Source organism: Lagenorhynchus albirostris, chromosome 9 (assembly GCF_949774975.1).
Source record: "Lagenorhynchus albirostris chromosome 9, mLagAlb1.1, whole genome shotgun sequence".
Taxonomy (NCBI): domain Eukaryota; kingdom Metazoa; phylum Chordata; class Mammalia; order Artiodactyla; family Delphinidae; genus Lagenorhynchus; species Lagenorhynchus albirostris.
Genome location: NC_083103.1, coordinates 88,146,361 through 88,168,973, shown reverse-complemented (window position 1 = coordinate 88,168,973; position 22,613 = coordinate 88,146,361). Strand labels below are relative to the sequence as shown.

Genomic DNA, 22,613 nt, shown 5'->3' with positions numbered 1-22,613 from the left:
GGGGCTACTCTTCGCTGTGGTGCGTGGGCTTCTCACTGCGGTGGCTTCTCTTGTTGCGGAGCACAGGTTCTAGGTGCACAGGCTTCAGTAGTGTGGCATGCGGGCTCAGTAGTTGTGGCTCGTGGGCTCTAAAGTGCAGGCTCAGTAGTTGTGGTGCACGGGCTTAGTTGCTCCATGGCATGTGGGATCTTCCCGGACCAGGGATTGAACCCCTGTCCCCTGCATTGGTAGGCGGATTCTCAACCACTGAGCCACCAGGAAAGCCCCTTGTAATATTATTATTGCTGCCTGTTTTAGCAGCTTGTTTATGTTGCTGCATGTATAAGTAGTTTATTTCTTTTTATTGCTGTGTCATCTTCCTGTACTGCTGTATTGCTATACCACAATTTGTGCTATACCACAATTTGTTTTGGATACATTTTCCTGCAGATGGACATTTGGGTTGTTCCTGCTTGTGAAAAAGGTTGCTATATGAATATTCTTGTACAAGTCACTTTATGAATATTTGTTTTCATTTTTCTTGAGTAAATACCTAGAACTGAACTGCTCAGTAACTGCTCAGATAGATATAAGCTTAACTTTGTAAAAAACTGAAAAATAGCTCTCCCAAGTGGCTGCACCATGTTACACTCCCACCAGCAATGAATGAGAATACTAGCTGCTTTATATCCTCCTAACATTTCATATAATCTTTTAAATTTTAACCATTCTAGTTGATATGTAATGTTATCTCATTGTAGCTTTTAATTTGCATTTCTCTGATGACTAATAACATTTAGTAATTTTTCATGTGCTTATTGGCCATTTATATATCTTCTTTTGTGAAGTGTTTGGTTCCAGTCTTTTGCACATTTGTTAAATTGGGTTGTTTGTCTTTTTAGTGTTGAATTTAAGTTCTCTTTTGAAGGTTACCTGTTTCTATCTACAACTGCCAACAGCTCACATCAAACTAAATGTCCTGATGTTATTTCCAACAGTACATCTAAAATCTAATTTGTAATTTTTTAGTTGGGAACGAGGCCTCTCTATTGCTGTCACCCACATCACAAATATTCTTCAGTCACATTTGCTTTAAATCCTAACTCTCGATGTTTTCCTCTTGACAGTCAATAAGAACTCTTGAGAGATGGCAGATAGTAATTATTAATGTACAGCCTCTGGAATTGCATGGTTCAAATTCAAACTCTCCCACTTATTTGCTGTGTGACTTTGGACAAATTACTGAATCTTTCAGTGCCTATCTTACAAGGCTTTTGTGAGGTTTCAATAAATAAATTATGTAAAGTATTTTAAATAGTACCCAACAAAGAGGGAGTACTCAATAAATATGGCTTGTTGCTATTGTGGAAATGCCTTTTGCCTAAAATCTTTTCTCATGAATCTAACAACTAACATCTTAATCTAGGCATTCAGCCTCTTACCTCTAGACAATAAAAACAGTCCCCTAAATAGCCTCCTTCCTCTCCTCTAATTCAGACTACACACACCTGATGGACTTATCTTCCTAAAAGTCCTTACACATATCATCACCTTTTGGCTCTTCACCACCTTCTGGCTCACAAATGCCCACTCTGACAAATAATCCTAACCCTTTATCCAAACACTCAAGGTCTTCCACAACTGCTCCTAACACCTCTCTAACATATGCTTCTTACTTAGAGCAGTAGGGAAAGAATTCAAAAACTATCAAAAGATTGTGCCTTAAACAGAAAAAGCCAGAAGCTGCAATATAAGCATATTACTTAGGAAAATGGAGGTAAATCTAAATTAATCAGCTGAAAGAAGTACAAGTGGTTGCCTCTGAGAAAGGGAAATGGGGGTGGGGAAGAGGATGGGAAACAGGTATTTTTTGGTAACGAATCTTGCAGAATTATTTGACTTCTTACTTTAGTACATGTTTAACTTTTGTAAAAATAAAAACTTGTAAGATAGAAAGATACAGACCAAGAAAAATGGAAAGGAAGAAAGAAACAAACAGAGGGAGGGAAGAAGGGAGGGAGGGAGGGAGGAAGGAAGGAAGAAAGGAAGGAAGAGAGAAAGAAAGGAAGGAAGGAAGGAAGGAAGGGAGGGAGACTGATTATTAATTGAGGCAATTTGGTTGTCCTTACCTAAGGATAATCTGTAGACCTATGTAAGGAATAGCTGGGCCCATCCATTTACTTAGTTGAGTTATCCTATTTGCAGATTGAAGATTCTGAATTTTATCCAATAAATAATAGGAAGGTAAGTAAAGGTTAATGAACACAGTAGTAATATAACAAAAATAATAGTTGGGGAAGATTAAACAGGAAATATATCAGAAATGTACTTGACTGGAAAAGAAATAGGGCATGGTAAAACATGAGGTCTTCATAATTGAGACATGAGGGGATGAAAGCCTAGATAAAGGTGATGACTGTGGCAACAGAAGGGTTTAATTTCAAGTTATTTTTCAAGAACACAGAGTATGACTTGCTGGCCACCTAAATACAAAACTAAGGGAAAAAAAAGGAACAAAATGCCCTCCCGCACAGAGGAGGCACTAAAGGTATATTTGTAAAGAGTAATTCCAACATTATAAACATGAACATTAAATCTTAATATATAGTTCTTAATACATAGTTGAATATTGTTTCTGTGGTTCTGTTTCATCTAAAACAGACTGAAAACATTTTGGCTCAGAATTCACTTAAAACATTATACATATTTTTCATTACTTGATTAATGTTCCATGGACTGCATCTTCCCACTTCTATTTTACTGTCTTCATGGGCTCCACCTTAGAAACTCGCTGGCTTTGCCTGTAATTACTTGAAACTACAGTTTACTCTGTCTTATCTTCCATATTTACTCTAGCTATTTTACATGAAAAATCCCCAAATTATGCTTCAGTTTATATAAAACAATGTGATCCAAACCTTCATCATCAATGGTCTTAGCAAGAAGTAGCAACTTAGAATATTCTATTTTCATAGAAATGACACCTAACATATAATAGCCATTTCTATCTAGTTTACTCATAAAACTACAGCCCGGAGCTTTAAAAAATTTCCAATGGGGCTTCCCTGGTGGCGCAGTGGTTGAGAGTCCGCCTGCCGATGCAGGGGACACGGATTCGTGCCCCAGTCCGGGAAGATCCCAATGCCGCGGAGTGGCTGGGCCCGTGAGCCATGGCCGCTGGGCCTGCGCGTCCGGAGCCTGTGCTCCGCAATGGGAGAGGCCACAACAGTGAGAGGCCCACGTACCGCAAAAAACAAACAAAATCCTTCCCTTGACCTCAACTACCTTCTCATTTTTTTTTCTCCCTTTTTGAAGTGGAAATCCTTTTAAGAGTTTTCTGTTTGGCTCTCTCCATTTTCCTCTCTCATCTGCTCTTCAGTGTAGCTTTGGCTCACTCACTCCACCAAAACAGATACAATGGTCAATTGTCATTCTTTATGTCTCTTGACTATCAGCAGCATCTGACAGAGATGTTCACTCTATCCTCCTGAGAACACTTTCTTCATTTGGTTTCCAAGACATTGCATTCTCTTGGTTTTCTTCTCTGTCTTCTTTGCTAGTTCTTTCTATTTTCCTGAGGTTTTAATGTTTGAGTGCCTTGGGGATCAGACATTGGTCTCTTTCCTAATCATATTCTCTACTTGGGTGGTCTCCATCTCTCAAGAAATCCTACTGATTCTACTCATTCAAAACATACCGTGAGTGACCACCTGGCACCATGTACACTACTGCTACCCTGGCCTGAGCCATAATCATCTCTCACTTGGGACTACTGGTCTCCTACCTGGTCTCCCTGTTTCCATCCTTGCTCACTACAATCTATTCTCAGCACAGCAGCCAGTGATGCTTTTAAAATGTTAGCTTTGATACAATCACTTCTTTGTTCAAACACCTCTCTAATGGTTCCCTAATTTTATTCAAGGTAAGAGCCAAAGTCCTTACATGGTCTACAAAGCCCCCAAATCTGCCCCACTCCTGCCTCCCATTTACTTTTCTGACCTCGTCTGACCTTTCTAATATTCCTCCTTGCTAGCTCTTGCTCTTCCCTCTTGCTTGCTTCTCTCCACCTACACTGGACTTCCTGCTATTCCTTGAACACACCAAGCACACTGCTGCCTCAGGGGCTTTGCATTTATTCTTCCCTCTCCTTGGGCCACCCTCTCTTCCCCATATCTATATGGCTGTACTTTCTAGTCTGTTCAAATGTCAGCGAGGCCTTCCCTGACCACTCTATTTCATATTGCAATCAACTCTCCCACTCCACATGCCCCCTTCCTTGCTTTATTGCTATAGCATGTACCACCATCTAGTACACTATACAGTTTACTTATTTTGCATATTGTCTCTCTCCCCACACTGAAAGGCAAGGTTCCTGAGAAAAGGAATTTTTGTCTGTTTTCTTCATTGTGGTACTCTTCCCACACAGAACAGTGTGGGACATATAGTCAGCTTTCAATAAAGATTTCTTGAAAGACAATTAATATGGTATAGCCAGCATTGCAGACCAGATCTTTTTGGCTTCAAAGCCCACACCACTTCAGCTAAGAAGCTTCTAGTTGAAACAAATAGCTAAAGAATTTAAATAACTTGAAGACATAGAAATAGCAACTATCCAAAATGAAATACAGACAGAAAGAGGAATTTTCAAAATTGGAATCAGTGAGCAGTGGGAGGATTTCAAACAGCCTAATATATGTGCAACTGGAGTCTTTGACAAAGAGGCCAGCAAACTAATAGCTGAAAATTTTCTGAATCTGATGGAAACTTAACATTCACAGATTCAAGGAGCTCAATGAACACCAACCATAAGAATCATGAAGAAAACCACACAAAGGCACATCATAATCAAACTGTTAAAACCAGTGGTAAACAGAAAATCCTGAAAGCAGCCAGAGGGAAAAAAAGGCACATTATATACAGAAGAATAAAGGAAAAGGATGACAGCAGATTTCTTGTCAGAAATAATGCAAATGAGAAGACAGTGGAGCAATATCTTTAAAGCACTGAAAGGAAAAAAGTCAACCTAGAATTACATACCCAGTACGAATATCATTTAAAAATAGACAAAATAAGGATTATTTTAGACATACAAGAGCTGAAAGATTTCATCGCCAACAGACCTCCACTGCAAGAAATGCTAAATAAAGTCCTTCAGGCAGAAGAAAAATGATGCCAGATAAAAATATGTATCCATATAAAGGAATGAAGATGAAAACATGCATCTACATACAGAGATGTGGCAATGGTAACTCCACTAGTAAATGTATAAGATTTTTTAAAATATTGAAATCTCTTTAAAACATAATTGACTTTTTAAACAAAATTAATGACACTGTATTTTGTGTTTTATAAAATAGGTATAAATAAAATGTATGACAAAGAAATAACGGTGAGGAAGGGTTAAACAGAAGTATATTATTGCCAGGTTCTTACACTCTATGTGAAGTGGTGAATATTACTTGAGGGTAGACTGTAAGTTAAAGACTTGTACATGAATGTTCATAGCAATTCATGTGTAACAGCCCCAAACTGAAACCAATCCAAATGTCTATCCATACATGAATTGATAAGCAACTTGGGGTATATTTACAAAATTGGATACTACTTACAATAAAATGAAACGATATGTTATTACATGCAACAAAATGGATGAATCATAAAATAATTAAACTGAGAAAAAGAAGCCAGACAAAGAAAGGGTACAGACTATATAAGCACCTTTATATAATAAAACTGTAGAAGACATAAACTAATCTATAGTGACAGAAAACAAATCAGTGCTTGCCTGGTGGTGAGGTGGGGCAAGAAAGATTACAAAGGGTCACAAAGAAACTTCTGTGGTGGTGGTCTGTTTCATACATCTGTGTGTGAAAACTTATTAAATTGTACACATTATATGTGCGCAATTTACTGTATGTGAATTCTTCAATAAAGCTGTTTAAAAAACAATTTCGGACTAAATTTAGGTTAAAAAACAAAACATTTAGACTACCTACAGTGTTCTTGCTCCATAAAGTAAAAATAAAATAGATGAAAGCTAAAACCAATAAAATAGTTATAATTTTTTAAGGGTTAGAGTGGATCATAGAAACCAATTAATCAAATATTTTTTTATTAGAGACAAAGGAACTGAGTCCCAGAGAAGTTTAGTGACTTCCCAGAGGTCTTATAGCTAAAGTTAACAGCTTACTAAACTATAAGATCCACAATAGCAGGGACTGTGTTATTTAGGTCACCACTGTATCCCCTACACCTAGTACAATGTCTGAGACATAGTACAAGCTCAATAAATATCTGACTATCTTTACCCTGGAAAGAAAGGTAAAAAGGAAGATAAATGAAAGAAAATCTCCTTTGCAATATGACTGAAAGTTTCCCCCTATCTTTGATTCTCCAATCTCTCTAACACAGATGAAAGAATTAAGCAATAGCTTTAATATCATAAATACAAGAGACTAAATTATATTCCATATCTTTAGCTTACTGGATATTTTATTATGTTCTAATGCTTAAAAATTTCTAATTCATGTTAGCAACTTTTAAATAAGCAGGAGAATTAATAGAAGATACTCTATTCATAAAGCTTACTGACATTTTCAAATTTAAAAAAAAATGGAAAGAAATGTGCTTACCAAAAATTTCTCCATTTTTGGCATATTCTGTCACAAGGTACAACATGCTTTTGGTCTCCATTACCTATTGATAAATAATTCCACATTAGTCTCACAGGAAAAGATTGCAACATTCTATGGAGTTACCTAAATTAAAACTACTAATAAAAGTATCAAGTTATGAATAATTCAGAAGCTGGTGAGGTTTACAAGACTGACAATATCCTTATGCTAATACTTTTGTGAAAAATCTAGACCCTTCATCTTCCAAATGTGGTCCACAGACCAGCAGCAGGAGCAGCGGCACTGCCCAGGCTTCTGTTAGAAATGCAAAATCTCAGATCCCATGCCAGACCTACTGACAAAGAATTATCATTTTAACAAAATCTTCAGGTGACTATAATGCACATTCATGTTTGAAAAATACTAATATAGGTAACAGGAATTTTGAAGATCAACTTTTTACCTCCTCACTGACTTTTCTAGCTGTGTTTATATGGTAGAGCTTATAAAATAGAGCTCAGGTAATCTGGCCTGTAACCTAGCTAATCTGGCACAAAGTAACCTAGCTACTATACTTTCATATTTTTACAAAGTACTGTTATTTTAAAACATTGTTCAAAAGCTTCTTCATAGCTCCACTGCTATACACGTTTATTTAAATTAGTTTTTCTAAATTCAGAAAGGAACACACATACTGGCACATGCTAACAATGTAATATTTAAGTGCTATCTACTGAAAGGCTAAAAACTAATTTTGCTCTAACATTTAAGTTTAGGACTATTCCTAAAACAGGTCTGAAAACTAAGAGCTACCTACAATTTGGGTCTAAACAACTCCAACAGTAAGTTAATGTAACTGATTATTGGAGTTCATATAAAGACAGAATTATCATGTGAATCGTGGTAGTTTTTTGGTTTGTTTGTTTTATTTTTTAATTGAAGTATAGTTGAAGAATCATGGTAGTTTTAACCTCAGTTTGAGTTATGGGTCATCAGACTTCTAAGGATGTGATTAGTTTCTTATAAGTATCCTCTTTAGGGAAAAAAAGAAGAAGCCTAAGGGGAGAAACACTCTGACATAACTTTGCTCTAAGAGGCCCTCTGCAGTTTTAGGAATTGTTTTGAGTGGCACACCATAGTCTCTCATTCTCAACTAACAGTAATGCTCTCCAATGGTCTCCACATGGTTTACATTATAAATCTCTATTGATAAAGTCATTTAGCCAAATATATACATGTATGTATGTACAGAGGTAAATGTATATATATACATATATGTATATATATTTATGAGTATATACACATAGAGACACAAATTACATACTTGTGCCATTTTATAAATATATTATATACATTATAAGAGGCACACAAGAAGATAAATATAAAAGATAAACAGAATTAGAAGTTCTAATATTTTCTTATTATACCCCAAGGGATACTTGTGCTAACCAATTTGAGTGCACAGAGTAGTGTGCTAGCACTAGCTCTCTGAGGAAAAAAAAAAAGAGCCTGACTTGTAAACCAATTTCTGTGGTGTAAAAATACTCCTACCATCGCTGATTTTGAGCTATTGACACTAACATGGTGTTAACTGGCTCACAAAAGTTCTGAAAATTTAACAATCAGCTCTCACAAGCAAGTACAGGCTGAGCCCAGCACACCACTAGGTACACACATCATACTTTAGAGATCAAAGTCATAGACTAGCATACTGTAACATTTTAGCTTAAAAACAGTTTTCCAATATAAAAATTCTAAATATTAAGGAACAGAAATATAAAAAAGGGTTTTATATTACATTATCATTCTTAAATATAAATTACTCTTCAAAAATCTGAGAAAAATCTTCCTTTTACAAAAACATGGCTTGGGCTTCCCTGGTGGTGCAGTGGTTAAGAATCCACCTGCCAATGCAGGGGACACGGGTTCGAGCCCTGGTCCGGGAAGATCCCACATGCTGTGGAGCAACTAAAGCCGTGAGCCACAACTACTGAGCCTGCGCTCTAGAGCCCGCAAGGCACAACTACTGAGCCCGTGTGCTACAACTACTGAAGCCTGTGCACCTAGAGCCCATGCTCCGCAACAAGAGAAGCCACCACAATGAGAAGCCTGCGAACTGCAATGAAGAGTTGTCCCCGCTCACCACAGCTAGAGAAAGCCCATGCACAGCAGTGAAGACCCAACACAGCCAAAAATAAAATAAATTTTAAAAAACAACAACAAAAAAAACATGGCTTTACACTTGAAAGAGGTGCAGCTTATTTTAACAAAACTGTATCTTAATAAAGTTAATTAAAAAAAAGTAACTTATTTACTTTATCTGATAAAAGAACCCCCTCCAAAATAAACATTTGGCTCTAGGTATTATAAAGTATGCCACTAAGTAATATACTATTTTAGCCTTTGTATTTCATAAAACATAAACAATATATTTTTTAAGTAAGCAAAACTGCCATATCCTCATTAATGGTACCACCACCAAAACCCAGTAGGTTTAAGCATGTTATCATAAACGCACAACTACAAACTTGGCAATCAAATAACTTACAGTCTGAGAGACAACTTAAAATTAAGCTGCTAGCAGTTTTTTATTTCTTAATTTTTAATTTAAATATAGAAAAATGGATGTATTCAGATGAATAAAAGCATATAGTTATCTTTTTATAGACTAAAAAAACTAACATAAAAGAGAAAAATGATGATGTAAAATAGAGTATTGAATGTAAAAAGCATGGAGAGGTGTAAAGCTAAGTCATACCTGATAAAGTTTGATTATGTGAGGGTGGTCTAACATTTTCATTATTTGTACTTCTCGGTAGATTTTCTCAAGGTTCACTGCATCCAGCTGAGACTTATCTATTATTTTTATCGCCACCTGCATCCCAGACACAAATAAATACAATTAGTATACAATGGTTAACATTTCCAGTTAAGAATCTTTTAAAAAAATGACATCTAAGACTTCGCCTGTAGGTCCCTGTGACGATGATAACTAGCTTAAATTCAATGCTCATTCATTCATCATTCAACAAGTATTTCTTAAACATCTACCATGTATAAGGCACTGTGGCAGATTGTTTGGGAGTGTCTCTAATGTGCTATGAAGAATAACCCTGCAAAGATACTTGAATAAAACATATTTCTCTTTCAGTACAACTGTAACTCCTTATTCCACTTAAAAACCGAAAAAATAAAATCTCAGCAGTTTCAATTAGTTATCATCCCACTGCAAAGTACCTATAAACAAATGATCAGCCAAGTAAAAGACAGTTTCTTTTATACTGAAATACAATTGTTCTAGAAAAGCAAGTGATAGGTTCCAAAGCATAGAGATACACCTTTCTGGAAAAAAACTAAGTGTAAATAATTAAAACTCATCTACATGAAAAGATACCAATTGGATTAAATTTAGTTTTAAAAATCAAGTGCAAAAACTCAAATGTTAGTAATCACACTAAATTTTTACTTCCTTAAAGGAATTTGATTTCAAAAAATGTGGCCTCTTCCTGTCATAACTAGATAGGAACCCAAACACTCAAAAGTTAACAATTTGAAGGAAATGCATCTGAAGGTGAATAACTAGGTAGTCAGAAATCAACAATCGCGTACTTTCTTCATGGAACCAAAAAGAACTAATTTTTTTAAATTAGTATTTGGCATTTGGTTAGGAAATAAGCTATTCTGACTCAGATAAAACTTTCAGAAAATTGGGAACTACCCAAACTTTAACAAGTTCTGAAAAAACTCTGAAATGTACTTCACATTCTACCCAAAAGCATTCTGAACATAATTCGGTCTTATGTTGTTGTTTCAGGGTAATTTTTTATATCAATTATTGTATGTGGTATAATAGTTCAATACTCCTAAAAGGTAATCAAGAAAATAGGACTCAACCTGTCAACTCACTTAATTCCCTTAGGCTCCTGTTAATACATTTTTTCTTCTTTCATTACAGTTGCCCTGTCCTTTCCTGTTATCTCTTAAAGTTCTACAGTAAGGTTTACTTCTTACCTTTCTCTATTTCTATTTTGCTGTCCATAGCTTGTTTCCTAATTTGAATTAATTGTAACTCATAGAAGAACTCAAGCTTCCCAAGGGAAATAAGATTACTAAACATGACAAGTAAAATTAAATTTATTGCCTAAGAAGAAAGGGGGTAGCTCCTTCTCTAGGCAGTAAAGTTTGCAGGTTTTGTGATAGCTATTTTCATTATGTTTGGTGGTATTTATTCCCATATCAAAATATTCTAGAAAGTAAAAAGTGCTAAGCTTTGACTGCTAGAGGAGTGACTGATTAATATTGTACTTGCTAGTAGGAACATTATTGAACCACCTCAAACCAATACATGTAAGATGACCGCCCTGCCCAACTACAGTACGATAGAATACAGGATTATCAGTTATTTTGGGTAACTTTGGGTAAAAGCTGCCAGATAAAAAGATAAGTGTATATTTTAATTTCCTCAACATTCCTTAGGAAGGTAACATGGAGTTTCATAGACATGCATATTTTGAAGAAAATTTCTTGCCCTACAATTTCTGGAGTGCATCTACATACCAGTAGTCCCTCTCTAACAAAAAGCTTTTATAATGAAGTGGGTCACAATTATCTAATAAACAGAAAAAATAAATAAATAGAAAGGAATCATGGTTTTAAAAATCTCAGCATGGTTATTGTCATTAAGAAAATTTTTTATTATATATATCTTGAGCATCATATTTAATGTTAAAGAAAAAGTTTAAATACTAAATACCAATTAAAGTGAGGTATTACCAAGAGATTTCTCCTCTTTGATACTCTTTTGGAATCTGGGCCTCAAATAATGAAAAAGTGAAAAATATATGTTACCTAATTAAATTTTATTAAGTTATAAACTTCATTATTTAACTGTTCTCAGCCAAAAAATTCTCTAATGACAAAATATAATTCTCTCCTCAATTTTATTTTGGGTCACAGACTGTATGTATGTGGACCACAAGGCTATATATTTATATCTTCACAGTTACCCCTTGTTTGTAAGGCTGCTTTCAGAGGATTATGAAAAAGTAGATTGTGTGTTAGCATGCTCCTTGTAATAGTCAGGGCTAGTCTAACTGCTATAACAAGTAGACCCCAAAACGTACACTGATTTGAACACAACGTAAGTTTATTTTTCATGCAGCAAAACTGGACGGATAAAGAAGTTAGCAGGTAGCCCTCTTCCATGCAGGCATACGATGTATACAAGGAGTCTTTATTACCTTTAAAGGGTTAAATAAAGGTGGTAAAGGGTAAAGGATAGACAGTCCTGGGAATTCCCAGGTGGTCCAGTGGCTAGGACTCTGTGCTTTCACTTCAGGGGGCCCGGGTTCAATCCCTGGTCGGGGAACTAAGATCCCACAAGCCACGCAGCTCATGGCCAAAGAAAAAAAAGGACAGACAACCCTGAAGGTTGTCCCCATTCCAGTCAGACAGAAGGAGAAAAAAGCTTGGAGGAGCCCTCCTGAGAGGTTTTTATGGGCCAGTCCTGGAAGTGGCACACAATAGTTAAAACTTAGTCATATGACCATACCTAAATGTAAGGGAGGCCAAGAAACATTTGAGCTGTAGGTCCAGGAAGAAGACGAAAGAGTGGAGTTTTGGTGATCAGGTAGGTAGTCATCTCTGCTATACTCTTCCAGGTAATTTCTTAACAATGGGACTCTTTACCAAGTACTTCCCAGAAATATGATGATGACTTTCACAATTGTACAGCACTTTTTAATTTAACATGATACTTTCATATATTTTATCTCATTTATATCTCAATTTTTTGAAGTAAATGGAACAAGCAGTACACTCATGAGTTGATGAAACTGAGGTTCAAAAGATGTTACATAATCTACAAAGGTTCTAAAGCTCAAGTGAATTAATGGGAAAAAACCCACAGGCCTTCTAACTTCAAGTTCTATCTTTTCACTCTTCAATGAGCCTATTATTCACACATTTACTGAGCACCTGTTGTATGCCCGGAATTATGTCCAGGATACAAAAATGAATAATATATGATTCCTACCTTCAAGGAACTTAATAGGTCCGTGAGAACAAAGAGAACACATTTTGGAAAACAAATTTAATGAACAACAAAAATCTGCATTGGAGGATTTCCCCAATGTTGTACGAAATTCTGAATTTACAAAAGAGCTGTGCTCCACTAGTTCATTTTAAAGATAACTATGGGGCTTACCCTGGTGGCGCAGTGGTTGAGAGTCCGCCTGCCGATGCAGGGGACACGGGTTCGTGCCCCAGTCTGGGAAGATCCCACATGCCGTGCAGCGACTGGGCCCATAAGCCATGGCCGCTGAGCCTGCGCATCCGGAGCCTGTGCTCCGCAGCGGGAGAGGCCACAACAGTGAAAGGCCCACGTACCGCAAAACACACACACACACACACACACACAAAAGATAACTATGAACTTAGATTTCTGGGAACTTCCTCTCTGCATCCCTTCTCTACTTAGTTCTGAACATAGTACCAAGGACAAAATCTCATGGTTACAACAAAGTCAAGCAAGGGACTCCAAATCAAAGGATCCATTTTTGGTGTTGCTCATCTAAATTATTCAACTAATTCCCAATTATGCATACAATATCTTAAAAAAACCTTCAATGAATTTATATGGTGATAAAAAATTAATATTTCTTCTGCTAGGACACAAAAGGAAGGTTTCCTATACAACTTTGGAGAGCGTATTGGATAAACTAGGATAATTACTATCAAACTAAATCCCATGTAAAGTAGCAACACTGGATATTCAACCTCATAAATAGGAAAATGTATATATACCTAATATAATGTTATATGTCAATTATATCTCAAAAATACTTTTTCAAATTATATTCATAAAGATGAAAAAACACCCTTGTCAGCTAAAATTCAATGAGATGGCCATTTTTATATACTGTTAGTAGGAATATAAAATAGGTTATAATTTTTCTGGAAGGTGATTTGGCAATCTTTTGCAAGAACCTTAAAAATCATCCATCCCATTTAGCCTAAGGCTTCTATTTCTGAGCATTTATTTGTAGAAAATAATCTGAAATGATGATGAAGATTTGTGTGTAAATATATTCAAGAGTATTGCTTAAAATATAAAAAATAGAAACAATAATTGGGAAATAAGTACATGATTTATGGTAGGTTTATATTATGACCGTTATACAGCTATTAAAATAGTTCCTTTTAATAATATGGAGAAATGATGAGACTAAAATATTAAATTAAAAAGTCAGGATATCATTGCAGTCTCAACACAAGGTATATATAGAAAAAGACCAATAAAAACTAGATATAAATATGACAAAAATGTTATTGGTGGGTGAAAAAAAAATCATGAATTATTTTATTTTCCTGATTTACTTTTCAGTGCAATTTTTCTTCAATGAGCATGAACTACTTTTTTAATAAGAAAAAAAAAAGAAAAGTGAAATGAAGTTATATTTATTATATATGCTAACTTCTCCATCTGTGAAACATTAGTCATTTTCATTTTATTATTTCTCTAAGTTCTCTATAAAATGGTTATATTATTTAATAAGATTTAAATATTAATTATGAAGACTATATACATAGAAATCTTTCCAACAATGTTAAGCAAAAAAGAAAAGTAGAAGTAACAACTGTGTAAAACACAAATTTGCAAGGAAGACAAAGAATTAAATGTAAGAGCAGAAATGAAATAGTGTTAAGCTGATGGATAAAAGGGATTTTTTCAAGTTTCAAAATGTAATTTAATGGTAATGGTACACTTTTTGATACTTTTAGAAACAATTATTTCACTCCTCATAAAAGAAATATTAATCTCATGCACTTAAAGAAACCACACACAAAACTGGCTTTGGGGGACTTTATAAGGAAGTTATACAATAAGAGCTATCCTTCTAGTAAAAAACCAGAAGGGATTAACGTATGTTTGCTGTCTCAGGTAATATGTGGTTCAGTGCTATTTACTACTAATACACTAATTCTACACTGTCCTTCTGAAGTACCAAGGAGCAAAATCCTTACCATATAATTAGACCTCTGAAATTAAAAAAGTGAACGCACTTTTCAAGCTTATACATTAAATCACAGGTAGAATCAGAACATACCAGCCTATTGTTCGATTGAATAGTGATTGTGATTGAGTGGTCTACAATGAAAGGGTTTCTGAAAGCAGTAATAAAACTGACATGGAGTTCTCCAGTTATCCTTTAAGAATAAATAAATTAAACTTTTTTTCCAGTTTAAAATTTGACTTTTAAAATGTAAGAATTTATACAATAAAATAAATCCTCATTAAAATTTAATCTGACTTTTATAATGGTGTGTAAGGAAAAGAGATTGGAGGAAAGGTAAATGTCACTACACTTTTAGATCCATAAAAATTGAACAGAGAATTTTTAAGACTATAAAACGAAGTGATTAAAAATAATCTATCTTAGGGCTTCCCTGGTGGCGCAGTGGTTGAGAGTCTGCCTGCCGATGCAGGGGACACGGGTTCGTGCCCTGGTCCAGGAAGATCCCACATGCCACGGAGCGGCTGGGCCCGTGAGCCATGGCCGCTGAGCCTGCGCGTCTGGAGCCTGTGCTCCACAACGGGAGAGGCCACAACAGTGAGGGGCCCGCGTACCGCAAAAACAAACAAACAAACAAACAAAAAATAATCTATCTTAAAAAGTACTTAAATAAATCAACAAAAAGACAACTCAATTAAAAAAACTGGCCAAAAGACAAAAAGCAATTCACAAAAGAACTGTAAACAGTCATCTTATAAAACTGTAATCAAAGTAAATCAAAGAAATGCAAATTCAAATAAAAATATTGTTTTCCCTATCAAACTGGGAAAGATTTAAAAATTATGTATTCTTCCTGACAAAAATTACTAGGTACTCCTATTTTGGAGGTAATTTGGCATCTCATGCCATCAGATATGGATGTAAGGACATACTCCCTGACCCAAGAATTCCACTGCTATGGGATTACCCTGAGGAAATAATCAGATAGATGCACAAAGATGTATATACAGGAATGTGCTCTGAAATATTATTTTAGAAAGAGAAACAGCAAGAGAGAGAAATAATCTAAATATTCAATAACAGGAAATTGATTAAATGAAATACAGAGAGTCATATGCAAGGATATTATTTAACCATGCTTTAGACATTATTTTTTTAAATGGGAAAATGTTAATAACAGATTTAGTAAAAAACACAGATTATATGTATAGATGACATCAATTTTATTTTATATATCTATATATATATAAAAAATATATGTGAATAGCTAAGAGTATATGAACCAAATATTAACAGTGGTTGCCTCTTGTTCTGGATGGTGGAATTAAAATAGGAATGTTTATTTTCTTCTTCAAGTTTTTCAACAATGTCTACAAAGAACATACATATCTTTTGTAATTGGGGGAAAAACACATAAATACTATGTTTACTTTAAAGAAGAAAAACAAATTTTCAGTTTAATTCATCCAAGATTCCCATGTTAACCTGTTTAAAGTATTTTTTAAATGTTTTTTAAAATGAAAAGTTTCTGATGAAATTCCCAAATGTAACCATCTTTCATGCTTCCAATCTCAAACTGGATATATGGGCTGCTTCTCTTTGAAGGGTGAGAAGGCATTCTCCATAAATGTCCTGTATAAAGGAACTTTTACATAAATGACATATTTTAAAAATATGGAGGTGGAAAGTAGAAGAGGTATTAGGTACACTATAGAGGAAAGAAAGATATCTTAATGAATTTCTGGAATCCATTTGGCTCCAAGGAAATGAATCTGCCATCAGTAGTGGGCCATAAATCAAATAACATCATGTGAATCCAGGAATCGAGGCCAGTTTCAGTTATTTCCAAATAAATGGTTTCTTAATTGCCTGATGACTGGGACAGACTTTCCCAGTGGAATTAAAAGCAGAATGCATGAAACCCTGTTAAGCATTTCTACAGAATATAAAAATTTATACAACTCTTATTTTGCATGTTTGTCTCCCCCTCCTCCCAAAGAACAGATCATTCTGAACAATATGTAGCAGAATAAACTTGACAAATTTTACTTGTCTGGAGTGCCAAGAAACTAAAGAACAATTTCTAGTAAAGCATATATGTTCCATGAAAAATCTAATTTTTATTTCAACACACAGTTAAAGATCATACATAGGCCTAGATACAAACATTACTGGTTAACTTATTTGGTAACAATTCCTCCTGTTGCACATAGTACAGCTGCTTCTTGACATCTGGAATATTTTACAGAACAAGATTAACACCAAGACTACAGAGAGGAGTCTTAAAATTTTAAAGCAAAATATAAAATTCAAATGTATTAAAAAACTGAGTTCTCTTCCTCAAGAAATACCATAATCAGGGTGTAATATGCCCTTCTTTTGTTTCTACCTTTGCTCTAAAAATGCAATTTTGTACTTAACTATTTGGAAAGCTTTAAAAATGCTTACATTTTAAGGTAGTAGTTAGTTTACGAATTATGCCTAAATATAAAAGCACCCAAATGCACACAGAATGATTTTCAGTGAAAAAAGCAGTTTCTGAAAGTCCCTTGCTATGCTTTATATTCCAGATTTTCTTAATTATAAGTAATACCTACATGCCATTTTAATAAAATAATTTTCAGAATCTGTGTGAAATATCTTTAAGATTCCATGGACCACACATTCATATGCTCTTTAGCCAAACAACACAAGAGGTATGGTATTGAGGAAAACTCAATTATCACAGAAAAGGTGTGAAAATAACTAATGATGGTTATCTCTGGGTGGTGATATTATAGTTAATTCTTTTCATTTATCTTCACTTTTAAAAATGTTCAATAATAAACATGATAGATTTGATAATAAAAATACACTATTTCTTTAATGTAAAAACAATACCTTCTTACTTGGTAATTTCCCTTCTAGGAATTTACCTCCAATCTCTCCCCCCTAAAATAACTGAAAATGCAGATACAGAGTTATATACATAAAAATTATTTGCTGCAAATTATTTATTGTAAGTGAAAACTTGAAACTGCATAATGTTAAATAAGAAAACTGTTAAGTAAAATAGGATTCATCTACAAGGTAGAACATTATGCAGCTATTAAAAATGTTTAATAAAGTTCTATATAATAAGCAAAATGTTTAGGCTATAATGATAAGTGGAAAAAGAAGATACAATTTATATAAGTGTATCTACCATGTGATCTCATCTATGGGGAAAAAAAAGCATTAAAAAAAAAAGACTGGAGGGAAATATACCATAATGTTAAGAATGATTTATTTCCACTGAGGGAGGAATTACACATGTACTTTTTTGTGCACTATATTCTTCTTGATATTTTCTACAGCAAGATTATGTTTCTTTTATAGAGACAAGAAAGTTTAAGGGCACAAATCACTTTTCTGAAATTTTAACAGACAAAAAAACAACAACAAAAAACCAGTCATATGCTTAGTTAGAGGGAAAAAGTTCTTTACTAGTGCAGTATTAATAAAATGCACTTCTCAAGGACACTCACAGCATAGCAAACTAGCAACCACTACTGCCTAAAATAGTTTAACAGTCTGAATGCTACTATTCTTTTTCCATTATGTTAATTTTATAAAATTAGCTACTCTAATTCATAAATCACAAACCAATACTACAAAGCTTTTATGAAGTATTATATTAAGAAGCTGGATTCTACCATCACCTGCCTTCCCTTTTGTGTGTAAAATTTACATAGAGATCTAACATGAGAACACTGCTTCAGATGATGTAATTATATTTCTTAAACAATGTTAAGCTATTTGATAGATTAGACCAAAATGAAGACCTCTTTTGTCTACTGATTTTTTTTTCCACCTAAAAGGCAGTATTGGATCTCCCAAGCTCTGTGAAAATACATCATTTTTGAGTGATACAGAACAAGAGACGGAGAACCAATTAAAAATAAAAGGGTCCAACTGTTCATCACTTAGCTGTTCAAACTGAACCCTAAAATTTGCCTGGAGTTCAAACTTGGGAAAAAAGACCCTTACATTTTATTTTATTTATTTATTTTTTGCGGTACGCGGGCCTCTCACCGCTGTGGCCTCTCCCGTTGCGGAGCACAGGCTCCGGACGCGCAGGCTCAGCGGCCATGGCTCACGGGCCCAGCCGCTCCGTGGCATGTGGGATCTTCCCGGACTGGGGCACGAATCCGTGTCCCCTGCATCGGCAGGCGGACTCTCAACCACTGCGCCACCAGGGAAGCCCAAGACCCTTACATTTTAAAACACACAAACTAATACTGATGTCAGTGCATACTATATTGAAGAAATTTTTCTAAGCAGTAAGTATAATCATATTTTATTGATATTGTTCTTTATGCCATATTAATTGTTCTTACTATAATTACTGTATGTTCAGCAATGAGAACCTCAAATAATGTTAAACAACACTTTAAAGTTTCCACTATCCATCTTACTTATAGTATTTGAGGTAGTTGTTGTATTTATTAAAGATACAAATGTTTACCCAGTGAATAAAGATAAAAAATACTGCTTTAAATCCTCATTAACAAATAGCAAACTACAGTAAGAAACAATTGCATCTGTGCTAAACAATTCTTAACGAAAATTACCACAAAAGTTCACAGAGCAACTTTATAAAACTTGACATGTACAGGAACTTTTCTCTTCATTAATGCCTTGCTATCTCCCTCACCCCTCTCATCTTTAATATCTCCAGTTACAATAAATTACCACAACACTCATACCCACCCATCTTAAATTCACACTATTTCTTTTTAAATGTTAAGAACACTTTCTTTAGAAAAGCAACGATAGATGGGTTCTACGGACTAGAAATTTAGCTTTTACTTTAAATCATTTTACACAAATATACTATGCACACAATTCAGGATCTGAGTGCTCTTTCATGATCTGACCTGTGCCTTCAATTACAAATGCGTTGATCTCACTGATAGCCAAACCATGATACTACTCCACACTGCCCCCTAGCCCTACAAAATATATCAGTTTAAAAGTTACAGTTTGAAAGGACAACCTCAAGAAAAAGTCAGTCACTTATCAGCTCCCCTTAAGCAGTTCTTAAATAGATACTATATTACCTAAATTTGACCTAATAAGTAACAGCTGACAATTAAATCTTTCAATTAATACTTATAAGAGCTGATGAGAAAAAAATGTTATGTGCTGATGGGTTTGGAATTCAACCACCTAACAATCTAGTTCAAAAGTTCTGTAGAAGTCCTTTGTGAAATCTGTTTGATTTTTAGAGTCATTAAGCAAGGACCCATATAAAAACACCCATTACAAATGCCTTCTTTTCATGTAACTAAAGGGCAAATAGCATGGCATTGGGCCATCGTTCTTTGGAGGAATGGAATTAACTTCTTTCTTCGTTTTTAAAAATGCTGGGATCAGATTAAGTAATCTCACTATAGTCACATTATTTATCAATACAAACTTAACCTAAATTTCTAACTCTGGTAAATTTGTGAGAGGAAAATTTGTGATTTTGGTCCTGATGTTAAAAACATAAGCCGGATTTCGGCTGCCTCCGGATAAGCAGGGGAGGGCAAAAAGTGAGGATGACACAATGACATATGCCCCTTCTTTTTGGAAATGGAATTCTTCACATTCAGCAAACTTCTAAGAACAACAGCTACAAAAATCCCTCTAGTTTTCAAATGTCCTTTACCTTACACAGCCATTCTGAAAAAGAATTCTACGTTCATATCCGAACTCTGGTACATTTCGCACTAATAAGGGGAAACACTGAATAGGATGAAAACTGGAAGAAAGAAAAAAACTGAAAAAGGGTGAAACTCCAGAACAACTACAATGAGGCACAGTAGAGTACGTCAAAAACACAAGGTTTTATTCTAAAGAACGGTTTTGTTTCTACCGTTTTTCTAAAGTATTTAATTTGCACGTCTTAAAATAGAGACCCTGAGGAGAGCAGCTCGAAGCGGTGAAAGGAAGGGGGGGCGGGTTAGGTAAGAACAGAGACTTGCGAGAAAATATGTGCGGTGCATTAGAATGTGCAGTGGAAGGGGGGATGCTAGCTTCACCGTCAGGAAGCAGTCGAGGGCTTTATGAGTAGAGAGGCAGAATATGCTGCGGCTTAAGGAACGCGTACTCACAGACAGAATGCACACCTGGTAAAGGGATAACCTAGGATAAGAAAGAACAACCCACCAACTGTGCAAATGCAGAGATGACCATTTTAACCAGCTCTATTGTCTGGAGTAATAGGTGGAAATGCCTCAGGCACGAGATCAAACTAGCCTGACACTAAGTCAGAGATACTGTCTGGCAAAAAGAGACAGAGAAGATGGACAGTGGCGGCCCGGGCATTCCCGGCCAGTGGCCCCTTCCTCGCGCGGGGGAGGGGCGCCGGGATCCCGGGAGCCGCGCGAAGCCCAGTCCGGGGAGTCCGAGCACAGGCGGTCCCCTCCTCGGGGCTGGCGACGTCTCTCACCGCGCAGCCCAAGAGCACGGAGACTTCCCCTCCCACCCCACCCCCAGCTGAAAGCAGGGAAGACGCGGAACTTGGGCTCCAGAGCGGAGGCCACAGACCAGGTCACGGCTCGGGTGGGAGGCTCTGGGTGAAATTCTGTGTGGCCACGGTGGTGGCCTAGGAAAGGCAAAGCCCCTGCTGGTCGGGCTTCCAATCGGACGACACTGGGGTCCGGGTGACGCGGCCCCGGTCGCTGCGGCGCTCACCGACCCCTGGACCTCCTGGGTCCTCATACTCCCAGGCCCTCTCGCCTCAGCTAGTGACCCGGCCTCTCGGATCTCCCCAGGCCCCCGCTGCGGCCGCCCCTCTCGGTCAAGCTCCTCTCCAGAACCCTCGCCTCGGACGCTCCCGCCGAGCCCCGGGCCGCACCTCCGTCCTGGTGATCCGGTGTCGCCCCAGCTTCACCACGGCGAAGTTGCCTTTCCCCAGCGTGCCCTCGATTTCGTAGAACCCCACCCGGACCGGCCCGCGCTGCAAGTGCCTCGGGCCATCCGCCATGACCATGCTGGGCCCCGCTGCTAGACACTGCGGACTGGAGCGCGGGCTGGAGGGCGGCGGGCAGGCTGGCTGGCTGCTCAGCTCCGCTCGGGCGACGGCCGCTCCGCTCACTCCTTCGCTCAGTCCCTCCCGCTCCGCAGGGCCCAGCCAGGCGCGCGCCGCCGCTGACGTGCGCCGACGTCAGGGGGCCGGGGAAGAGGGGCGGGGGCGGGACTGGGCCTCGATTGGTCACCATGGCGACCGGAGCACCGCGGACGTCTGCGGGCGGGCGGGTGTGAGGGAGGGCAGATGGGCGGGGCCTGGACGGCGCGTTTCTTCCGGGCTCCGGCGCCCTCCATGCTCCCCGTTGCCTCGCCGCTGCCAGGGGCGGGATAGCAGCCCGGCCCGCCCAGATCCTCGGCCACCCAGCCGAAGGGCAAGAGCGAGCCCTGGTGGGCGGAGCGGAGGGCTGCAGAAACCTGGGTCTGGCTCGGGTCTCCTTACCCCACCCCGGCGTTCCCCGCCCACCCGGGGACCTTCCCGCCAAAACCTCTCACCTATGACTACTGTGCGTCCTAAATTTGGAAAGGGCAAAGAACTGTGGCTGAGCAATGCATTGCTCACAGGCTCCTTTCTTTGTATCCTTTTTCATCTGTTTCTATATAAATCCCTCCAAATTTGATGTCTCTTAAGAATCATTCTGACAGCATCGCGGGCGCTTGTAGACTCACAGAATGTCAGCGTTGATGAGACCTTGGAGATCACCTAATCCAGGGATTTGAAGCCTCAAATGGGCTTTGGAGACCGAACCCCCTAAAATGTGTGCAATTTTTTGCCTCTTTGAGCTTGCCTCTGGGGAGATGGGACTATAGTTTTATCAGATTCTCAAACATGTTGGTGACCGGGAAAAGGTTAAGAAATACTTATTTAATCCAATTTCTTTTCAGATGAGGAATCAACCCCAGGGAATGCAGGGAATTGCCAAAGTCACACAGGTAATGCTAGAATCAGGATTGCATATCGCCACACCAA

At 37.2% G+C, this 22,613-nt stretch overlaps 1 protein-coding gene across 9 annotated transcripts in view; it reads right to left on the bottom strand.

Annotated features, from left to right (window-relative positions):
• The window catches only part of SIK2 (salt inducible kinase 2), a 132,043-nt gene extending 110,317 nt beyond the window's left edge, over positions 1-21,726 (bottom strand). For all 9 annotated transcript variants that reach the window (XM_060160361.1, XM_060160363.1, XM_060160364.1 and 6 more), the window contains exons 1-3: positions 21,474-21,726; positions 9,352-9,468; positions 6,612-6,675 (exon numbers count right to left, since the gene is read on the bottom strand). In XM_060160361.1, the coding sequence (XP_060016344.1) occupies positions 6,612-6,675; positions 9,352-9,468; positions 21,474-21,608 (316 nt within the window). In that variant the 5' untranslated portion in view covers positions 21,609-21,726. The remainder of the gene's footprint in view (positions 1-6,611; positions 6,676-9,351; positions 9,469-21,473) is intronic.
• Positions 21,727-22,613: the final 887 nt, after the last annotated feature.